Source organism: Sinocyclocheilus rhinocerous, unplaced genomic scaffold, assembly GCF_001515625.1.
Source record: "Sinocyclocheilus rhinocerous isolate Xijiao unplaced genomic scaffold, SAMN03320098_v1.1 scaffold100, whole genome shotgun sequence".
NCBI classification, from domain to species: Eukaryota; Metazoa; Chordata; class Actinopteri; order Cypriniformes; family Cyprinidae; genus Sinocyclocheilus; species Sinocyclocheilus rhinocerous.
Window position 1 is genome coordinate 1,096,374 of NW_015624543.1, and position 21,580 is coordinate 1,117,953.

Here is a 21,580-nt window from a genome sequence, read left to right on the forward strand (position 1 = left end):
GGCATTACCCAAAATGGCCGTTGTTCTGTTTGAAGGTTCGACAAATATATATCTTCAGCTAGCTGAATTGCATTTTGAAATTCTTTTAGAAACGCTTTATTGGTACTTTTCCTGTTGTATTCTTCAGTGACTGGAAGCGTTTAACTGCTGTCGTGAAGTGGCTGTGAGCAACTTCCTCTGAAATGACAAGGTCGACAGACAGACGATGTTATAATGACAGTTTATGTTCGGGCTGCAGTTTAGCCTTAAAATTGTGCTCGAAGCTCCCATTCTGACAACAGAGCAATGACCTTAATAAGACGGTTTTATTTTTCTTCTACATTTGCTGTGCTTCTTTAACTAAAAAAAAAACTGGTTAATATGGGTCATCATGCAAATTCTATAGCCTAAGCCATTTGACCTCGGGGTGATAACGCAAATAGCCTGCCACCTACTCTTTTGCGTATCATAAAATCAAAGGATTTTTTTTTTTAAAGAATCTTAAGGCTTTTTTCAAATATCAAAAAGTTGCAAAGCAAGGTTTATAAAATGTTTTTATCCGAGTACATGCATGTTATGTTATGTTATCCGATGTTAAAAAAGATTAATTTCAAAAAAATTATAAAACACCCGTAAGATTATTATTTATTGTATAACGTCTTGATATCGCATGCAGTTTGAGAAAATGGTTGACCAAACATATATGAATAAAAATAAAACATTATACATTAAAAGTGTAATATTACTAAATTATAGAATAATAAATTAATAATACATAAATTCATATTAATATATAATTATAAAAATAAATAAAAATAATGATTTATATAATAAATTATATAGATTATCTCGTTAAGGGGTTGTACTTTAATGAATATTTAATGTAGGCCTAAACGAATGAATTAATTAACGAAATAAAAAAATAAAAAAATAAATAAACAAACAAATAAATGTAAGAGAACAAACATTCAAATACATATAAGGACATCATCATTCATTCAGTATTTTTTGTTGGCAAAAAAGATTAAATATAATAAACAACTAATTTGATGAACACCACAGATTCTCTCCACATTATGGAGAGCAGATCATCTGCAAACTTTTGTCTAACCTTGTCTTTTCTTCTTTTTTTTATCAAATTGGAACGTTGCTTCGGAAATCTTGAACATAAAGAGACAAAATAATCGTATTTATATACATAGTAAAATATTTTGCACTTGTCTATTATATATCTAAACACCTAAGGGTATATTCTTATATTATAGGAATACTAACTTAGTGCAACATTTATATGAATTAATATTTTAAAGCTGATTTGTAATTAACCACTACACAAATTAAAGGTTCCCTTTAGAGCCAAAATAGAATTTACAACCGGATGTCGTACGAGAAATTGTTAGAGTTACTTGTTTTTTAAAGAACGCAGAAACCACTAATCCGAAGAACCCATGTGACATAAAGAACTTTTTTTTTCTTTTTAAAGGGTGTAAATGGTTAAGAGCGGGACAAGCTGTAAAACCATGTAATTTAAAAAAGTTTAAGGAGGTTGCGCTTTGCAAAAGTTCAGTTCTTCCATCATTGCTTTTGGAAACTATGGTTAAAAAGTAGATAGATTTTTCTATATTTTGTAAAACAATATGTTATATTTTTTGTAGTAAAACAAAAAAGGTAGTTTAAGAGGAACTTATAAGGTTTATCTTCCAAAGGAGACAGAGTAACAGCCAGAGCTGCCGTCGCTCGTCAGAATTGAGCGTGTCAAGTGGACAAATAGCCTAGCTACAGGAGATCTTATGTCGCTTAACAAATTATGAGGTGACTGAAAGCGGTATTTAATTTGTTGAATCAAAAAGCAGTAAGGAAGCTGCGCTAAGGCATTTAAGAATTCTACCTGCTCAAGAATCTTTCTAATATAATTTGGAATATAAAGACAGGTTATGCAGCAGTAGAAATACGGATGTACAGACAAACATCTACCAGCAGGCAGTAGCGTACTGAAAATGCGGAATCTCGCTAGAGTCGCGCTGACAACCATTTATATGCGAGTGCTTTTATCCTGGTTATATGTCAATAATATAATGCAAAACAGCAAGTATATAGGCCTTTGCGTTGTGAATCAGTGTCTCTATTCTCCGACAATTCAAGTCCTGAGATCAGCTGACGCGCTCATGTGACCAAGGCTTGCGAGTCTGTTCAAAATGGAGTTGTCGGAATCAGTGATGAAAGGGCTTCAAACCCTGGCCGATCCAACTGTGTTCGACCAGAAATCATTTACGATATTCACGGAGGTCGCATTCGACAGTCTGGTCTCCCCTCGAGGCGAAAGCGTTCTTGGTAAGATGGTTGAGATTTTTTTTTCTTTGTGCTACATTACTTCCGGTGCTTTCCAGACAAGAAGGAAGTCGCGCTGCGCTGGGTCTTCTTGCTGATGTTATTTTCTAAGGCTTCGCATGTTATATGTCACCTAAAGCTATGCAAGGGCTGACAGACTGTGCTCGCCATCCTTGCTTGTGGCTTGCATACTGTGCTAACAGTGTAGTGTACAATAAAGAACCCTCCGCTTAGCCGAATTAGCTACTATGGTGTGGTAACCACTGCATTCCTTTTTAAGAACTGAAATGTGTATACGGTTTCATGAATATTTACTTGGTTATGGCCAAACGCTTTCATGTGGTAGCCTGTATGTCTTTCATCTAAGTAAAAACAGTAGTTATTAACTCATCTGCTCTAGTTATCCGCTAATGTTTTGTCTCTTTTTTTTCTCCTTTTGTAAGTAATGCGCTAAATTGGCGTTTCAAATAATTGTACGTTTGTATTGTCAAAGCATTGTTAGTTTGCTCCGTTCAAAACAACGCACGTAAGTCTCTCTCTCTCTCTCGCTCTCTCTCTCTCTCTGTCACGCACGCACACACAAAAGCTTCTCTTGAGAGCAAATTTAATCTCTTGCAGGTCACCCAGAATTGAAGCACATTGACCAGACTACCTTGAAACACTGTCATACGGCGGCAACGACCTTCATTCTGGAAGGAGTTAAGCAGAATGCAGATAAATCAACAATTAGGTAACATGATCCGAAATGGGCTTTTTAAGATCATATAAAACTGTTTAGCACTTTATTTTACTTTTCCATTCTAAAAATGTCGTGTACTGTTTTAGCTCGTGTCTTGAGGACGCCAAGTTCCTGAATGAGAGAGTGGACACATTTTATAATTCATTCCAGGTAGGCTAATGTTTTGCATTGATCCGTTTCCTCTGAATGAAATTACAGTTGCATTGCAGTAGGATAAATTAAAAATGTCTTTTCTATTAGAAAAACAAAAGAAAATTGGAATCTTTGTTATCAAGGTGAGAAATTGTATGTATAGATTTTTGTAAAATGCATCTGTTACATAAGTAGCCTGTTTATTTGATGGAATTATAGCCTACCACAACCAATTCACTAGTGACTTTTTCCTGTTTGCAGAGTGTAAAATCAAAATCTGTGTAACTTTAAGTATGATCTGCAGCAATAGGCTATATATATATATTTTTTTTACTATCATCTTTTATGTTCCTCAGCATTGATACATGTCCTCCCCATGTAACGGATGCTGAATGGCGTCTTGAGTATTGTATAAAGGTAGTTGTTTCTATAAATTAGTTAGTGTTTCCAATACTTCATTATCTCATAACCATTGTTTTTCTCTGCAGAATAGTCATGTACATAAAGTCAATCAGCCGTCATACCTGATTTCCTTAAACACCGAGGTATGTAATTGTAGATACATAAATAGGCTAATATCTATATGTCCAGTAATTGTTGTTGTTGTTTTCTTCACTTTGAATAAATTTTGGTTACTTTTGCAGAGGGCTGGTGCTTCTTCGGAAATTAATTTTAGTTGCACCATGGAACAACTTCAGGTATTTATTGAAAACGACAAAGTTGCATGATCATTATTTTGCTTTATCCTCAAGTAATTATTAAAGACAATTTAACATGACATGGTTTACTTCGCTGATTAAGAGTTTTTTTTTAAGGCCTGGGTAAAATACACGGTTTTATTGTTTGAGTCATGTTATTTCATAAGCAGCAGAGCCTCCATATAGAGGCTATTTTATCTTCCTACAGTTACATTTTGTATGGGCATCCTCATTTTACAAGAAGTCCGGTCTAAAGAAACATACATACAGACGCAATTGAGACGTGAAATAAATAATTAAACAGTTATCTATAGTTTTTATTATTATTGACCGTTAATTGATATAACTCATTAATTCTGTTTTAAGCTACAGCTGAAATTGAAATGTAAACTTTGGGTTTCTTCCTCTGGAAAAGCCTGCTTAGCAATTTTATTATCTTAGTCATTACACAGATGCCTGTGTTTGTCATAGGGGTGACACAAAGGTGAATTGTCTGAAAGATAGTCATAAAATTCTCATGCACTCAATCATGGTCAAATCATGTAACATATCTCAGTAGCTTACTTTTTGAATAGTCCCACAAGTTTTAGCAGACTGAAACCATGATGTCACTGCGTAAAAATAAAATTATGACGAAATCGATGTATTTTCATTTGATCAAGGTTGACTGATTGACTATGTTAAATCCAATAAAAGAGTTAAAAAAAAAATAGCTGTTTTCTCATTTAAGGGTGTTAATTCATAATGTTATTAACTTGTTTGTGTAAAACTTAAAGCTTGTGAGGTTTACGATGACAACCAATTGACCATCTTTAAATGAAAGAGTGCTTTGGCATAAGACTACTGCATAAACTGGATATAAGACTATATTACAATAACAGTGTTGCAGTATAATTTTAATTTTGTTTCCCTCAGATACAGAAATTTGACTTTGTGAAATAAAGGTGGGAATTAACATGTGCACGTATTTACTGGTGGATAATCTGGATTGTTTCAACTGTGTATAGGATTTGGTTGGAAAAATGAAGGACGCAGCAAAAAGTCTCGAGAGGGCAACCCAGTCTTGATTCCTGGATCAATACATTTCAACGCGCCAAACGTGTCTTTCCTTCAGGACGCAGTGCCCCATCAAGTTTTTTCTTCTTGCATATATCGACTATTCTGTAGCTTCTTTTCATAAATTTTACAATAAAAAAATCACTTTGATATAAGTAAACCTGCCTTTGTGTAATTATGTTTTAAAGCTCAGTCAGCTCTCTTTGTTGATAAACGCATGTTTCTGATGAAAACGACATTTGTCACAACTATGCGACAATAGTGTCTGACCTCTGGATCCCCTTACTGATACAAGCAACGCATTGTGTCTATATATGCTATAGAAAGTGGAAATTCTTAAGGTTGAGGGCCAGGACAGGCTTTTATAATACGTTGAAGGTAATGAGAATATGCGGAATGGTTGTGTTCCTCTGCGAAATTATTGAGTCATATTTGTAGCAGCAAAATGGCACTTATTTTCTATAGGGAACTCCCGGCCATAAGTGGAACGTGAGCAGATTTCTTACATTGTACTGCCCTCTGCATTATTCACCACCATGAATTCTTCAAAGCTGTTGAGGGATAGAGATTTTTGCAGAGAAAAGTTGCAAACGGTTCAAAACTGACCTACAAGAACCTATCCTGTTGTGTAAACCTTACGAGCTGGACCGCGGTCAAACAGACTTTAAAACACATTTCTTTGTTATTTGCTGAACGCGAGCAGCGCTGAGTACACCGACACATATTCCCAGGCCACCCTTAAGGAGTTAGATCACGTGATGCACGGGGCGGTCGAACTACAAGCCATTTTGGGGACGGTGTCAGTTTCCACTGAACCATCAGCGCAGCATTTTTCGAAGAGAAGACTGAAGGCGCTAGCCTAGAGAAAACGCACATCAGCCTGGCCGTTTTACTGGCGGGAAGTCTACATTCAAGAGCGCTTATAAATCTGCAACCGAGCACATCCCAACCGGACCTTTTCTATTTTTTATTACTATTGAAATGCGCCTTGTTCCGCTGTTCTCTTATTGCAATTGACAGCGTCTGTAGCCCTTTTCAAGATGGCCGCTTGGCTCGTATTCATTTTCTACTGATCGACTAACTTTCATTGTCTATAACCACCTCCAGGCTCGACTATTCGCTCCAGCTCTGTAAGGTATGTGTTCTTCGATATCTTCCCTTACAAATGTCTAATTTCACACTCTGTGCTGTAAATGCATCTATGTTTTTGTGAGCGTAAAATGGAGACGTGTGTTAGAGTAGATGCGGGAACTGACAGGCTCGCGTACGAAACACTGGCTCCGTCTCTCCGCGTGCTTATAGATTTTAGTTATTTTATCTAGTAATATCGTATCCTGTCTGTACGAATGATTCCTGATTTGTTGTACAATATTCAGTTATTGGCATCATTGTGTTTGCTTGGGGTTTCTGGCTAAATGAAACGGTTTAGTTTTTAATGAATCCTGATGTGCACGCGAAATCGCGTAGAAACGGGTCGACTGTTCATGTGAGGCTGATTTCTAAAGGATTTTCTTTTTATTGTCACATTGAGCAGTTATCTGATTTTATAGATATGCAATCTGTATGATGTTTACGACCGGATAAACTCGTTGTTTTACTGAATTGTACCTATTTGTGTGTTTTCTTAACTTAAATTTACACTGTAACCTAAACGTGTCCATGTTGTCGGATACAGGACAAAGCTTTCAGCGGTTGACAGCAAACATTCACTACACGGATGATGTGTGGTTGATAAAACAACACGTATTCTTAAACTCAGATACTCATTTAACGTATTTAAAATGTTTTTAGAGGTTTCTTTCATTTGTCCAACTGACCTGAAGGATACTTAGCCTGGCTTACACAAGGTTTGAATGGTTCTTATATCAGTTTGTTGGACTTTGACAAACACATTTGTCGAAGTACTGTACTTTACCATTCAGATAAAAAATAATAAGCTCAAAAAATAAGTAATCGCGTATTTATATATCTACTGTAATGTAGGCTAAGCCTTTCTGTGGCTTGTCACGTCAAGAAGAAAATATGATTTAGTAGGCTATTGAATTTTGTCGGCATCTTGTTTTAGAATTCTTTATTATTATTATTATTATTATTAATAATAATAATAACAAGGTTTTTCACTTGCGCATATGCGTCTTGATTTAGAAACCGCAATTTGTATACCTGAGACTTGGGTGAATAATTTTGTTTAAAATAGAATCACTTCTCTGACTCCCTGTAGTTGTGAATGTCGCTCGAATGTCAGAGCTAAATCTAAAGTTACGTGTTATTTATAATATTGATGACTTTAACACGGTCTGTCAACATTTCGAGTCTTCTGTCATCTGCTTAATCAGGTGGAATTTCATTATGGTAGCGTTACCTGTATTAATCGATATAGGCTTTGTAAACTCGCACATTCTCACGTGGCACAATTCATGTATATGGGTCATTTCTGGCAGTTATTTCTACAGTTATTTATTCTATAGCCTACATATATAGCACCACCATCACCAGAATGCTCGTCTAGTCAGAGTTCAAAAAGTTTGTGGTTTTGTTTTTATAACCAACCGAAGAACAAACAGCACTGTATCAGTTCTATTTGACTGGTGGATGTTTTACTAATTAAATGTTAGATCATGAACGCCTTTATTTATTTAATAAGCAAGGGCACAGGTTGACATTTTTTTCCTCTGTAGATTGATGATGTTTTTAAAGTTGTCTTACAGAAGTATAGGCCATTCATCGTACTATGTTTTGATATCCTCTCACGTGAAATAACATCAGAATTAGTCTCAGATGCTTTGTTTTTCTGGCGTGTTCTTTAAAATCGTTTTGTATAGACCGATGGCTTAATATGAAATTATCATACCTAGATGACATCACCCTTTAATGTATGATTATCTCACAGCAAGTTACATAATCAATAAAACGCATTTTTTTAAACTACTGGCGATAACCTACTTTTGGTATGCTTCATCCAGCACGAGAGTCTACTTGTAGTCACTTGTGTACTGTTGAAAATTATTGCTTACTCGTTTTCGCATTTTTGTGAGCTCCTTCAGCACTTCATAGCACTTGCCTTCGGCTCTCAGTGAATGCCCCGACGTAAGGTGTTTCAAAAACAGGATTTGTGACAAACGGAAATTAGCCTCATACATAGCAACGTATGACGATAGTCATGATGTCAAATGGGTATCAGTTTAATGCAAGGTGCATTCATGGGCAATGAACGACTGCAACAACATTAGTGATCCAGGAGGGAGAGACTGTCAAAGCAAAGCGGAGATCAGCATCATCAGTGGCTGTTCAGTCTTTTATTCCAGCTATTTATGCGAGGTTTTAAGATGCACTGTAATTTTGAAAGACCGTTAACATATTTAATGGCCGAGATTTTTGTTTTAAATCGAAATTTGCGCGTTCACGCTATTCTACGCAGAACGTTCAATTACAGCTTCTTGGTACGTTGCCATGTAACGCAGCTTTAGTTGCTATAGAAACCGTAAGAAGTGTTCGTCGCATAAAGTTCATTTACGTAGACTGTCCTCTGGACTGATGCGTTGTGCAGTGCTATGTTTTCGTTTTACATCGCAATCGTGCCGTTTCACAGCACAGAAGACCCGTGTGTAAGAGATGACTTAAAAATTGCGCCAGTTCTGTTATTCCGTTCATACGCAACAGCCCATAAAAACAAAATTAAGTCCTCATGATTGGTTTCTCTCTGGCAGTTGTTTGTAGTTGCAAAACGTATTTTGATGAATCTGATCTTATTTTGATGCACCTGCAGGGTCGTTTCCATCCCATGACGATGCATCGTACAACAAGGATCAAGATAACGGAGCTCAATCCCCATTTGATGTGTGTCTTGTGTGGTGGATATTTCATAGATGCAACAACAATCATAGAATGCTTGCACTCATGTGAGTATATGAGATGTGCTGCTCTTTTTTCTGTGGTTTTATTTGAATGTATAGGCTACAACACATCCAGATAATGTGTCTTATACTATGACATTTCTCTGATCCTCAGTTTGTAAAATGTGCATTGTCCGGTACCTGGAAACCAGTAAATACTGTCCCATATGTGATGTACAGGTCCACAAAACAAAGCCACTTCTCAATATTCGGTAACCTTTAAAATCACTGTCTGTTACATCTTTCCACTTGCTGCAAATAGTTATTCATAGTAATAATCATCTAATAATCAAGACATCTTGTTTGTTTCTATCTCAAATGCTGTATATTGTGTTTTCTGATCATGCCTTTTAATATGAGAATTAGGAAATAACATGAATTTGAGTTGGTTGCAGCAGCATTGTTTGAAGTGCCTAGCCCCCCCCCCCAAAAAAGGTTTGACCAACACCCCTCCCCCCACAGGTCTGACAAAACTCTACAGGACATTGTATACAAGTTGGTTCCTGGTCTTTTCAAAAGTAAGTCAGTCACTGTAAAAGATTGTGTTTATTGTTTGTAATTATTTATACATGCTTTGATCTGGAAATTTCTTTTTCTGTGCAGATGAAATGAAACGTAGGAGAGATTTTTATGCTGAACATCCGTCTGTTGATGGTAAGTAAATTAATGTACATAAGTAAATAAGTTTGGTTTTGTTAGGGTAGCTGTTTGAATAGACTGTTGTGCAACTGTTTAGTCTAATTGTTTTGTTTAAATTTAAGCTATGATTCATCTTTTGTTGTTTTTTTTCAAAGCTGCAAATGGATCAAATGAGGATCGAGGAGAAGTTGCTGATGAAGACAAGCGAATCATCACAGATGATGAAATTATTAGTCTGTCAATTGAGTTTTTTGATCAAAGGTATGTGTTTGCATATGTCTGTATAAGTGATTTTTGTCGTCATGTGTAAATAAATACATAAACTTGAAGTGGCCATTCTTTAGTGTAACCTTAATGATAAAGATGAAACTTGAAAAGTTATCATTTAGTATTTAATTTACAACAATTATACTATTTATTGTTCAGGGCCCAACAGCAAGCCAGCACAGATGAGAAGCAAAAAGAAGAGGTAATTAAAGAAGTGCTTGCTGTTGCTGAAAGCCTTGTTTTCTCTGTAATGATGGTGATACAGATTACACCAATAGTAAAGCTTATCTGAATAATATACGTGTATTATTTATTTTATTATTAACCACACAGGTTAATAATAAAAGATACTTACAGTGCCCTGCTGCCATGACTGTGATGCATTTGAGGAAATTTCTGAGAAGCAAAATGGATATACCTCCTACTTTTCAGGTAATGTGATCTATTACAGATGTAGTTTCAGTTTCTGGCCTTTTTAAAATCCTTTTGTTACAGTTGAAGTTTAGTAGTTCAGTGTTTCATCACATCATTTTATAGAAAGAGGGTATTGTTATTTATTTACTTGCTGATTTTGCATTGTCCATTATGGTGTGATATTGATTGACTGGTGCTTGTTTTTTAATATTATCGTTCTTTGTACTAATAGATTGAAGTTATGTATGAGGATGAGCCTTTGAAGGATTACTACACATTAATGGACATTGCCTACATCTACACTTGGAGAAGAGTAAGTTCTAAGAAGAGTAGTTTTTTTTTTACTGTCAAATCTGACTGCTGACTCACTTTACACACTTGGTCTTAAATCTCAAAGTGTATTATTCAAGCAGGTAATTTATTTATCTTTAGATAATTCGTTCATTTGTGGACTGAGCATGTTAGCTGTTCAGCAAACACCATTCAATAAGGTGCCTTCTGTTATTTTCGCACATTACATAGAATGGACCACTGCCTCTGAAGTACCGTGTGCGGCCCAGCTGTAAAAAAATGAAGATTACCCATCCACAAGATGGCGTGAACAATACAAACCGCTCTGAAAGCGACTCAGCCAGCGATAAGGCAAGCAGTCCCGCTGGAGTTCCATCCACCTCCTCACCACTACCGAGTCCAAGCACACTGGTTCAGCCTTCACAACCTCATTTCACCCATATTTCTAATCCTATTAACTGCACGACGATGACAAGCCCAAATCGACAGTTCAGCTTTGGCAACAAAGTGCGAAAGACAGCGCTGAACGGATCTTCCACATCGTCTGGATGATAAGGGACTACGATAAAGCCAACGCCAGATATAATCCAGCTATTTCCATGCCAACGTAGTGTCATGTAGATCCATTTCTTTTTGTCATTATTATCAATATATTCTACATGTAACTTTAACGTAGTGAAAATGACGCACTTCATTCAACAAATTGCTGGAATTTCTAAGTTTGCGTGAGAACGTTAGAGGCCCATTTGATTGCAAAGTGTAGCGCAGAGCGAGGTTGTGGCATTTTCAGAATGCAGAAATGACTGAATTATACCGACTTTTTTTTATATATATATATGTTTTTACTTTCGATCTACAGTTTTCCTAAACAAATTGTTATCTGTTGCTTGTAATTTACATGTGTATTATAATGTTCTTTAAAAGCATGATAAAAAGCATTTACTTTTGATTTTAGTTTGTCTTTTCTGGGGTAGTTACTAAACATTCCTGGTATATTCTGGCCTTTAATAATGTATCAAAGAAAGGCATATATATAGTTCAAAATTAAAGGACAAAATACTATATTAGGACTACGTGTTAAAATGAAGAATTGCAACGTTAAGTTGTAGTCGGCGTAATAATTTTTAGAAAGAAGAATAATTTAAAAGTTCTTTGAAATTCAAGTTTAATTTTTGCAGTTATTGTACGATTTGCTTCATTGTGCCGGTTCGGGTTCGTTAGTTTGGTCTCGAGGTCATACTCCATTCCTGTATATGCACATAGCCTATCTTTCAGACTGTTTCAAGCTATTACATTCACGAATTTGTCGACAAACAGCCACTGTTATACCCCCAATTTCTCATTCTGGACAACATTTTGATGTCTTCAGTGTTCATTGTCTTATTGGTCGATTGTAGACTATTGACAGCTATTGTATTGTGACTGTTGCACAGTATAAAACATCTAAATAAACATTTTACACTTTCAAATCGCCTTCTCGCGTTTTAATGCTGCTTCGAAACATACAAAGAGAGAGAAATCTACATACACCTGAAAATCTTCATGAATTTGCATAATATCCGAATATATTTAATGTAGGCCTACAATACGTATTATGGTGCAAAAAGTTGACATTTTAGTATTTAAGGGGACCCTTTTTTCATTTCCAGTATTAGCTCATCTCTCAGTAGACAATAAACCTCAATAAATAATCATAAAAGTGTGGTTGCGGTACAGAATAGCCGTTTTTTTTATTTTAATTCATTTATTTGTATTTATTTATTTATTGACGCATAAAGACAGATAGCCTACACGCTTTAGCGCGGATGGCAGTCAATTAAATGCTTGTGTGATAAACTGGTAATAAATTTGAAGTAGTTAATCTGGTTAATTTATGGTCAAATGCATTTGACATCCTATAGTCTGTTGGTATTGTGAGGCAGGTGCTACAGACTTCAAGAACTGTAAAGCTCAAACAGATGACAAGTTTATAACTAGCCTGTGCAAAGTACCCAGTCAGTCGTTAGAAAAAATTTGCCGGTGAATCTCTCCGTGAGGCGAGGAAAGCTTGACTTGATATACTGAGGTAATGAAAGCTATTTAGTTTAACGGGTTATGTAGCTCATCGGTTACAGATTTGTAGGTTAGTTGACAGTTTCAGTAATAATCTGGTACGTCGACATGGTCTTTAGAAGACTTTAGAAATCTTGTAGAAGGCAGTTTCTCAGTGGGCACATTTGTCGGTGTTGAGACTTCCATGAGTAGTCTGACTGAATGTCTTTCAAGGTGTTTTTCTCCCCATTCAGAGTTACAGAGCGATAACAGCTTATAAAAATATTTTTGGACCTTTACTAATACTATAAATTCCTTAAGTTATTATAGAATAAACAAGACATAAGAAAATCACCAGTGATGTTGACTGAACTTACGAGTGAATGAGCAAAGGCTATAGTATACTTTACATTCATTTTGTTTCCAAATAATCTGTCTTTGTAAAAATAAAGAACAATTTTGGGAAAGTTTCTTTTTCCAAATATGTAATATTCTCTGCTCACGTCGCCTTGCCCTGGCTGATGTCATGATGAACCTTACGAATAAATGTAGGCCCACTTGTTCTTAATTTAAATTCAACAGTATTTACACAAATTCGTTGAAAAGCCTTGCTCATTATGAGACCATTCCTTGGCAGAAGTGGCATTAAAGAAGTGGCATAAACTCCTTTGAGCTGGCCCAGTTTGTTTGATATGTCAGTTTAATCTTTATGAATTGATTACTTGTCATAATGGTTCAGATATAACAACCTAAATGACAAGCTTAGATTTGACCATTTAAGGCCCATATAACTAAATACAAAATAGTTTCTAATAGCCTACACAGTGTGTTAAGTGCTTGGCCAAGTCATGTTAGAAACATACGCTTAGAGACAGCAATAAAATATGAAAGAGAAATTATGAATTCATAACTATTTGGTAACAAGCTCAAATTGCCGCATTATTAAAGTTTGAGGAGGATTAAACAATAATTGTCATATTTGTCCTTTATGTGGGTTTCTTTCAGTGTTTGTGGGTTAATGAATTCACTGCAGGCAGACTCACAGCCACACCATGCTTCCTGCAAATCATGTGTCTTTTAATTACAAACCACATCTCTTTTAAGATAACTCGACCGCGGTCATACACATGTGACCACGTGAAACATCATAACATCATATTACAATTAGCACAACTTTCAAATGGACAATCACGTAGCCTACGGAAAGTTTGTATTCTGTTCGACGGTAGACAAATTTTTGCCTATATGATGCAAGAACTATAGCAAGCACTAGTTCTTTGCTGTTCTGAAAGTTATTTAAAGAAAATTTGCGAATGTAAAGACTAGTAATGACTAAATACCAGTGCTGCTGTGACTGCAGCTGTCTCTGCGGTAACCATGAAACTAATGTGGGGGCAGCTGTTCGGCCTCGCAGCTTCTCTGTCCCGATATCCCACATTCACCGACCGTTTTTGAATCTTGTTTAATATCTCAATCTAATTAGGGATTATTTAACCCGCTATTACATCTGGACATAAACTGCATGCAACACTGGTCCTGATTTGAACATATATGCGTGTTTCAGCACGAATCATTAGATAAGCATTAGATAAGCATTGACAGCAAACGCACCGAACGAACGCGGTGCCTATCATTTCCGGTTTGTTGCCAAGACAACAGTTGCACGCCTCCTCTAAAAAGTCACAACAAAAGCTGTTTCTTAATGGAAGCTTAAACGTACATTTTTGTCGCATTCACGCAGCTTTTTGTCGTTTTTGCTCCGATTTGGGATACTCACGTTATGAGTCAACGACAGATTCTGCAAGGTGAGAAAGTAAGATCCTTAATTACGTTAGAAATTTAAAACATTAATTAAAACTGCTAGTGGTGGCGTACGTTTGCAGTTTGTTGCATAACTGATTCGTCTTATTTCGTCTATTATTATTATTATTATTATTATCAGTGTTTGAGCAGTACCAGAAGGCAAGAACACAATTTGTGCAAACTGTAGCAGATCTTGCAGCAAGACCACAAAATACTGAAACACTTCAAAATGCAGGTGAGTGTCTAAAATTTTTATTTTGTTTAAGGGAGGTTTCTGCATGAAGTGTGCTATGGCATTTGCTTGTATGTAGATACTATATTTGCTTGTTCTTGTATATAAAATTACGAATTTAATCATTTAAATATAATTTAAATTTTTTTAAACAAAGTTACTCAACTCCAAACTTAACAAAACTCAACTAAATTCAAAATGGATTGACTGATTGATTTATCCCTACCTACAATGTAGAGAAAGAGCATATTTATTTAAACTCTTTCAACACTCAGGACTGATTGGGGGGGAAGAGGCCATTGCAAATGTTTCTTTGTACAAGGATCTAAATCAGTATCTTTAATTTTCTCCCAAACACATGAATGTTTCCAGACAAAATGTCTTTCAAAAGAAGTCAACAAGTTACATTTTTAATTAGTATTACAGAAATAAGGAATGCATATGCTCATGCTTACCCTGATACCTTTTGGAACTTAGAAGAACATTTGTTTAGATATATTTTATTATATGATTTGAATCTTTGAAAGTATATCCTCCCCTCATCTGCTCTCAAGTGTCTTTCCACTCCTGTTTTCTCCCCTGCACAAATGTGCTCACTCTCTTTGGCTTAGGTGTAATGTCCCTTTTGAGGCCTCTCCTTTTGGATGCAGTCCCAACTATTCAGCAGACAGCAGCTCTGGCTCTCGGAAGGCTTGCCAACTATAACGATGACCTAGCTGAGGCTGTAGTAAAGGGAGACATTCTTCCTCAGCTTGTGTACTCCCTGGCTGAACACAACGTGAGTTTCTTTAGCGGAGCCTCTCTAATTGAAATGAATAGGTTTGTGTTAAGGTGTTGAACCTTCATGCTTAAAAGTGCTGTATGTAGGATTGACACCGAGTGGTTGAACTAGGTATTGCAGTCCAAATTCAAAATATTGGAGAGGGTTTTTTTCACCGGGTCCCTCCTCCTCAGACTTCACTCACACGCAGGTTGCCAGATTGACGACACCAACAGGAACGAGCGCACTTGACGATGAATTATTCCGCCAACTGGCAACCCAGGGTGCCGAAATACAATTGGGTAAACTGGCAGTGGGCGGGTTTCACAAACCAAAACAGAGACCGACATTCCGGCCCGGAACACACATTTTCAAAGGAGAATAACTGACTGTAGCACTGTTTTTCAGATAAACAAATATGTTAACTTGGCATGTTTTTTAAATATCTGCAAACATATTATGGTATTTTTATGCTTTAGTAGAGTCAAAAACTTACATACAGCACCTTTAAAATTGCCTTTGCAATGCAAAAATTTCTATTAACACTGTCAGCCAAGCAATTCATGTTTATATAATTTCCATTTTAACATATTTTTGTGCTGTTATTCTTTAAATGTTTTGTGATACGTATAAAGTCAACGCAAAAACAGTTTGTTTGCACTTTTTATTTAAACTCTATGACTATAAACAGTAACAGTACTTGTTACTGTACTGTTAGCAGGTACTGAAAATGTACATATTGAACATATCATGAAAATTTAAAGTTCATGGTAGTACAACATCTCCAGATTTCAAGACCACATCTTTCCTTTGCCAGGAATGAATTTTTATAGCGCTTTAATACAAGAGATGGTTTCAAAGTCACTTCACAGTATTAAACAGGAAAATAACAGAATTGATGCAAATAAGGCAAATCCAAATATTGCTATAAAGCAGTTGTAGCAAGACAGAAGTGTCATTATGCAACTGCAGTCAGTTCTGTCTTGGTTTAGTTATGTTCAATAACTTTTAAGTTAATTCATTATGAAACATGTTCAATTCAGTGATAAGAAGACAATAGTGTAGTTATTCAGCCTCGAGTCAGTTCAGTGTTGATTCAATTCAGTTCAATAACAGTTTTGATGTTGCAAAATTCATGAATTATGAACAATTTGATTCAGCTATAAACCAGAAGACAATAGTGTCATTATTCAACTCAAATTTAGTTCAAGTTATTTCTGTGCTCATCCGACAGTATCAGTGCTGTCAAAATGATGTCTTTTAGACCCCAGCTAAGGAAGCCAAAGGCAACAGTGGCAAGACAAAACACAAACTCCATCAGGTGACAGAAATGGAAAGAATAAAATAAAAAAAAACCTTTGGGGAAACCAGGCTCAGTCGGGGTCCAGATCTCCTCTGGCCTAAATGAATAGACATGGTGTGATATTGGTCTGTTCCAGCAGAGAAAATAAAACACAAAGTGGCGGTCCAAAGGCTTTGCTCTAAAACTCATTGTTAGAATGCTATTACGCTGTCAGAGAGACCTCATCAGAAGTATAAAACACTTTCCACAGAAGGTCCTTTTATGTAATTGAATGATATAGAATGTGATATATTGCTTACTGTTTATTAAAGGCAGATTTGCTGGTGATTCATGAACATTCTAGTGTATTTATTGGTCAATTGCTTTGTTTTTTTCCCTCTGGATTGCTGGGATATGAAAGACACAGCGTTTCTATAAGAAAGCTGCCGCATTCGTGCTTCGGGCTGTTGCTAAGCACTCCCCTGAATTGGCCCAGGCCGTGGTGGACTGTGGATCACTGGACGCTCTTGTCATCTCCCTGGAGGAGTTTGACCCTGGGGTCAAAGAGGCTGCTGCATGGGCAATAGGCTACATTGCCAGACATAATGCACGCAAGTTTGCATAAAATGGTCGTTTTTAAAATTCTTTCTCGCAATTTGTCATTGTTCCTTTTGTTCATTTCTTCTCCTGCTGTGCAGAGCTGTCTCAGGCAGTGGTTGATGCTGGAGTTGTGCCTCTGCTCGTGTTATGCATCCAGGAGCCTGAAATTGCCCTGAAGAGGGTTGCTGCTTCCGCTCTGAGCGACATAGCCAAACACTCCCCAGAGCTAGCTCAAACCGTGGTGGACACTGGGGCAATCGCCCACCTAGCACAGATGATCCTAAACCCAGATGCCAAATTGAAGGTGACTGAGCCTACAGATATTGTAATCAATGACATGCAGACTTAATTTGACAATGCATTTTTTCTTCTCTTTAAAGAGGCAGGTTTTTTCAGCTCTCAGCCAAATCGCCAAGCACTCCGTAGACATAGCCGAGATGGTGGTGGAGGCTGAAATATTCCCTGCAGCACTGGTTTGCCTAAAGGACCCGGATGAATATGTTCGGAAGAATGTCGCCACTCTTATTCGGGAAATCACAAAACACACCCCCGAGGTACCTACCACATACATAACATAGCCACTAAATGATTTCAAGATGCTTGGGTAAGTTTGGAATCTCCACTTTGTCAGCTCTTTGACACCCCCTGTTTAAATAACATGGTGTGAGGCAGCTAGTCTTTAAACCATGGAGAATGTGGGTCTGTTATTTATCACCAGTGCAACACAGGAAACAGACAATTGGAAACCACATTGCATCACCCATTTTTTTCACCTGCCCAAAACTGTTTTGCTTTTCTGGTCTGCCTCACTAATTGTTTATCATTATGTCACACTGGCTTGCGTGTTTCCTTGTGTGCATTGTGTGTTTCCTACTCAGCTGTCCCAAATAATAGTGAATGTGGGGGGCGTAGCAGCTGTGATTGACTACCTCGGGGACTCCAAAGGGAATGTACGCCTGCCGGGGATCATGATGCTGGGCTATGTGGCTACACACTCCGAGAACTTAGCCATGGCTGTGATTTTATATAAAGTCTGTTATCACATCCTTTCATAAGCTCACTTGGAAAACTTGACTACATATGAGCCTACAGATATTGTAATCAATGACATGCAGACTTAATTTGACAATGCATTTTTTCTTCTCTTTAAAGAGGCAGGTTTTTTCAGCTCTCAGCCAAATCGCCAAGCACTCCGTAGACATAGCCGAGATGGTGGTGGAGGCTGAAATATTCCCTGCAGCACTGGTTTGCCTAAAGGACCCGGATGAATATGTTCGGAAGAATGTCGCCACTCTTATTCGGGAAATCACAAAACACACCCCCGAGGTACCTACCACATACATAACATAGCCACTAAATGATTTCAAGATGCTTGGGTAAGTTTGGAATCTCCACTTTGTCAGCTCTTTGACACCCCCTGTTTAAATAACATGGTGTGAGGCAGCTAGTCTTTAAACCATGGAGAATGTGGGTCTGTTATTTATCACCAGTGCAACACAGGAAACAGACAATTGGAAACCACATTGCATCACCCATTTTTTTCACCTGCCCAAAACTGTTTTGCTTTTCTGGTCTGCCTCACTAATTGTTTATCATTATGTCACACTGGCTTGCGTGTTTCCTTGTGTGCATTGTGTGTTTCCTACTCAGCTGTCCCAAATAATAGTGAATGTGGGGGGCGTAGCAGCTGTGATTGACTACCTCGGGGACTCCAAAGGGAATGTACGCCTGCCGGGGATCATGATGCTGGGCTATGTGGCTACACACTCTGAGAACTTAGCCATGGCTGTGATTGTATCAGCCATGGCTGTGATTTTATATAAAGTCTGTTATCACATCCTTTCATAAGCTCACTTGGAAAACTTGACTACATATGTACACTACCATTTAAAGGTTTGGGGTCAGTATGGTTTGTTTAAAACAGAAATTAATACCTTTACATTCATATGATACATTCAGTTGATTCAAAGTGACAGTAATGATGTTAAAAAAATCTATTTCAAATAAATTCTGTTCTTTTGAGTTTTCTATTGATCAAACAATCCTGAAAAAGTGTCATGGTTTTCATATTAATATTAAGCAGCACAATCATTTTAACTGTAATAATAATTGAAGAAATGTTTCTTGCGCACCAAATCAGCCTAGAATGATTTCTGAAGGATCATGTCACACTGAAGACTGGAGTAATGGCTGCTGAAAATGTAGCTTTGCCATCACAGGAATAAATATACAACAATATTTTATTTGTACTGTTTTTTTATTTTGTTTTTACTGTATTTTTGAACAAATAAATGCAGCATTGGTTAGTATAAGAAACTTCATTAAAATAAAATAAAATAAATAAAATAAAATAATATATATATATATTAAAAAAAACTTACCAAGCCCAGACCTTTGAACAGTAGTGTACTTCTCTCATAATACTGATTATGTTCATATTTGATTCCTGTATTTTATTACCATATTCCATATTTGATTCCACTCCTGTAGGGAGTGCCGCAGTTAGCTATCTGTCTGGAGGAAGAGCAAGAAGATCACATCAAAGCAGCCACAGCTTGGGCATTTGGCCAGATTGGCCGACACACACCTGAGCATGCAAAAGCTGTTGCTGTGGCCAACGTGTTCCCTAAACTCCTAAATCTCTATTTGGACACTGAAAGTTCTGAAGACCTGCAGGTCAAGGTGAGCAACAGCCCATACGTAAATGACTGATAGAGGCACTGTTTTTCATTTTGGTGTAAATTATTTTTGCTAACGTCAAATGTTTAGTAACGGTTTTCTCTTCTTTGCTTTTATATACTCAAAAAAGGCCAAGAAGGCACTGAAGAGCATCCTTCAAAAGTGCACTTATCTGCCAGCACTGGAGCCTCTTCTCTATGAAGCTCCCAGCAACATTCTTAAACATGTCATCTGCCAGTTCAGTAAGGTAGCGGGAACTTATTGTTTTCATCAAATGCATTTGTTAATCACAATGGGAACTATTCAAGAAACTTTTCTATTTCCTACCAATCTTACAGGTTCTTCCACATGACAGTAAGGCACGGCGATTGTTTGTTACCAGTGGTGGTCTGAAGAAAGTACAGGAGATCAAAGCAGAACCTGGTTCTGCAATTCAGGAATATATCAATGCAATCAACAGCTGCTACCCCGAAGAGATTGTCAGGTTCATACACATTTATATGAATAATAAACAGTACCAAAATATTTTTAAACTAAACAAAGTGCATTCATAATGCTATAAACTTTAGCTGTATGGTTTTTGTTGTTCCACTGACCGACCCTTCTTTCACAGGTATTATTCTCCAGGTTACTCTGAGACCTTGCTGGAAAGGATTGATAACTATCAGCCAGTGTGATTTTCTCTACTGAAACACTATGAATGCTTTTTAAAAAGTTGTGAAAAATTAAACATTACCATACCAATGATCACATCTTTATGTAAAAAAAATCTATTAAAATGTATGTATGCTAGCAGTTTGATTTAGCTTGTTATTTGATGTCTTATCTTGTTTCATGTTTAGTCAATACTGAACAAAAGTATTTTGTTATATTTAGTGGTGGTACAGGATTATTAATTCAGAGATTTGCTGTTTTTGATCAAACCTAAGACAACCAAACCTTTATATTTTAAACATCTGTCTAACATAAAATCCTTGGTATATTTGGTAGAAGTTGTTTAACAACAGCAACAACAAAAATAATATTAATTTATCATGAACCTGCTTCCTCGTTGAGGTATACACACATATCAATGAAATAAATATCATACCGTTCATGAGAACCAACCATATTGCCGATGTGTTGCTTCGTCAATACATCTTCCCATTGCATTTTCATCCTCTTCTAAAACCCAACTCTTCCTGCACCTTCATACCCAACAACGCTCCACAAGGGCGTGCGGCATTGGCATTGCTGTCATCTTTATCGCTTCGTGGAGCAAAAAGCAGACCGCTCAGTTTCACACTGCAGTAGGCTACTGGCAAGACGAAGAACCTCGACTCAAGGGACTTGGTACCCTTCTCATTGGCAGGAATCAGGATCATTCACAGCACAGGGCATCACTACGGGTGAACGCTGCCTCCATGTCTCCACTGGCGCTGGAAGCTTGTGTAGAATTTGACCCCATGAAAATGCGAAACTAAAAGATTGCAAATTGACATCAGATGAACGAAGCAGCGATTGTGACAAACTTCTTAACTAACATAATTATAATTATGTAGACAATTATGAATATTTAAGAAAATAAAAAACTAAAGGCCCTATTGACGAGCGAATTGACATTTCAACACGGCATGAACAAACGTCTCTTAAAAAGCGCGTACTTCCGCGTTCGTGTTAAAATATTTATAGGAAAAGCACGCAAAGTAACTAGCCTATGCCTATCGTTTGTAACGGAAGGTAGGGAACACTAATGTGATCGTTATCGAGAAACGGCC

General features: G+C 36.9%; 3 protein-coding genes across 4 annotated transcripts; all 3 read left to right on the top strand.

Moving 5' to 3' along the window:
• Positions 1–2,079: 2,079 nt before the first annotated feature.
• LOC107741821 (COMM domain-containing protein 3-like) lies at positions 2,080–5,092 on the top strand. Its single transcript, XM_016554604.1, has 8 exons — positions 2,080–2,310; positions 2,926–3,037; positions 3,133–3,196; positions 3,287–3,321; positions 3,535–3,595; positions 3,667–3,723; positions 3,823–3,876; positions 4,884–5,092. The coding sequence occupies exons 1-8, from the start codon at positions 2,175–2,177 to the stop codon at positions 4,941–4,943; spliced, it is 579 nt and encodes a 192-aa protein (XP_016410090.1). The 5' UTR covers positions 2,080–2,174; the 3' UTR covers positions 4,944–5,092.
• A 607-nt stretch (positions 5,093–5,699) lies between these two features.
• Positions 5,700–11,890, top strand: LOC107741809 (polycomb complex protein BMI-1-A-like). The gene is made up of 10 exons (XM_016554596.1): positions 5,700–6,067; positions 8,699–8,831; positions 8,941–9,037; positions 9,288–9,343; positions 9,429–9,479; positions 9,620–9,725; positions 9,891–9,933; positions 10,065–10,163; positions 10,378–10,458; positions 10,668–11,890. The coding sequence occupies exons 2-10, from the start codon at positions 8,714–8,716 to the stop codon at positions 10,986–10,988; spliced, it is 972 nt and encodes a 323-aa protein (XP_016410082.1). The 5' UTR covers positions 5,700–6,067; positions 8,699–8,713; the 3' UTR covers positions 10,989–11,890.
• Positions 11,891–14,137: 2,247 nt separating this feature from the next.
• Positions 14,138–20,564, top strand: LOC107741767 (sperm-associated antigen 6-like). Of its 2 annotated transcripts, none has more exons than XM_016554559.1 (11): positions 14,138–14,280; positions 14,410–14,505; positions 15,114–15,280; positions 16,972–17,155; positions 17,243–17,448; positions 17,525–17,698; positions 18,023–18,175; positions 19,635–19,826; positions 19,954–20,070; positions 20,162–20,307; positions 20,437–20,564. In XM_016554559.1, coding segments are annotated over exons 1-11 (1,500 nt in total). In that variant the 5' UTR covers positions 14,138–14,279; the 3' UTR covers positions 20,501–20,564. The 2 variants fall into 2 exon arrangements, with proteins under 2 accessions (XP_016410045.1, XP_016410039.1); XM_016554553.1 differs by having other exon boundaries at positions 14,138–14,272.
• Positions 20,565–21,580: the final 1,016 nt, after the last annotated feature.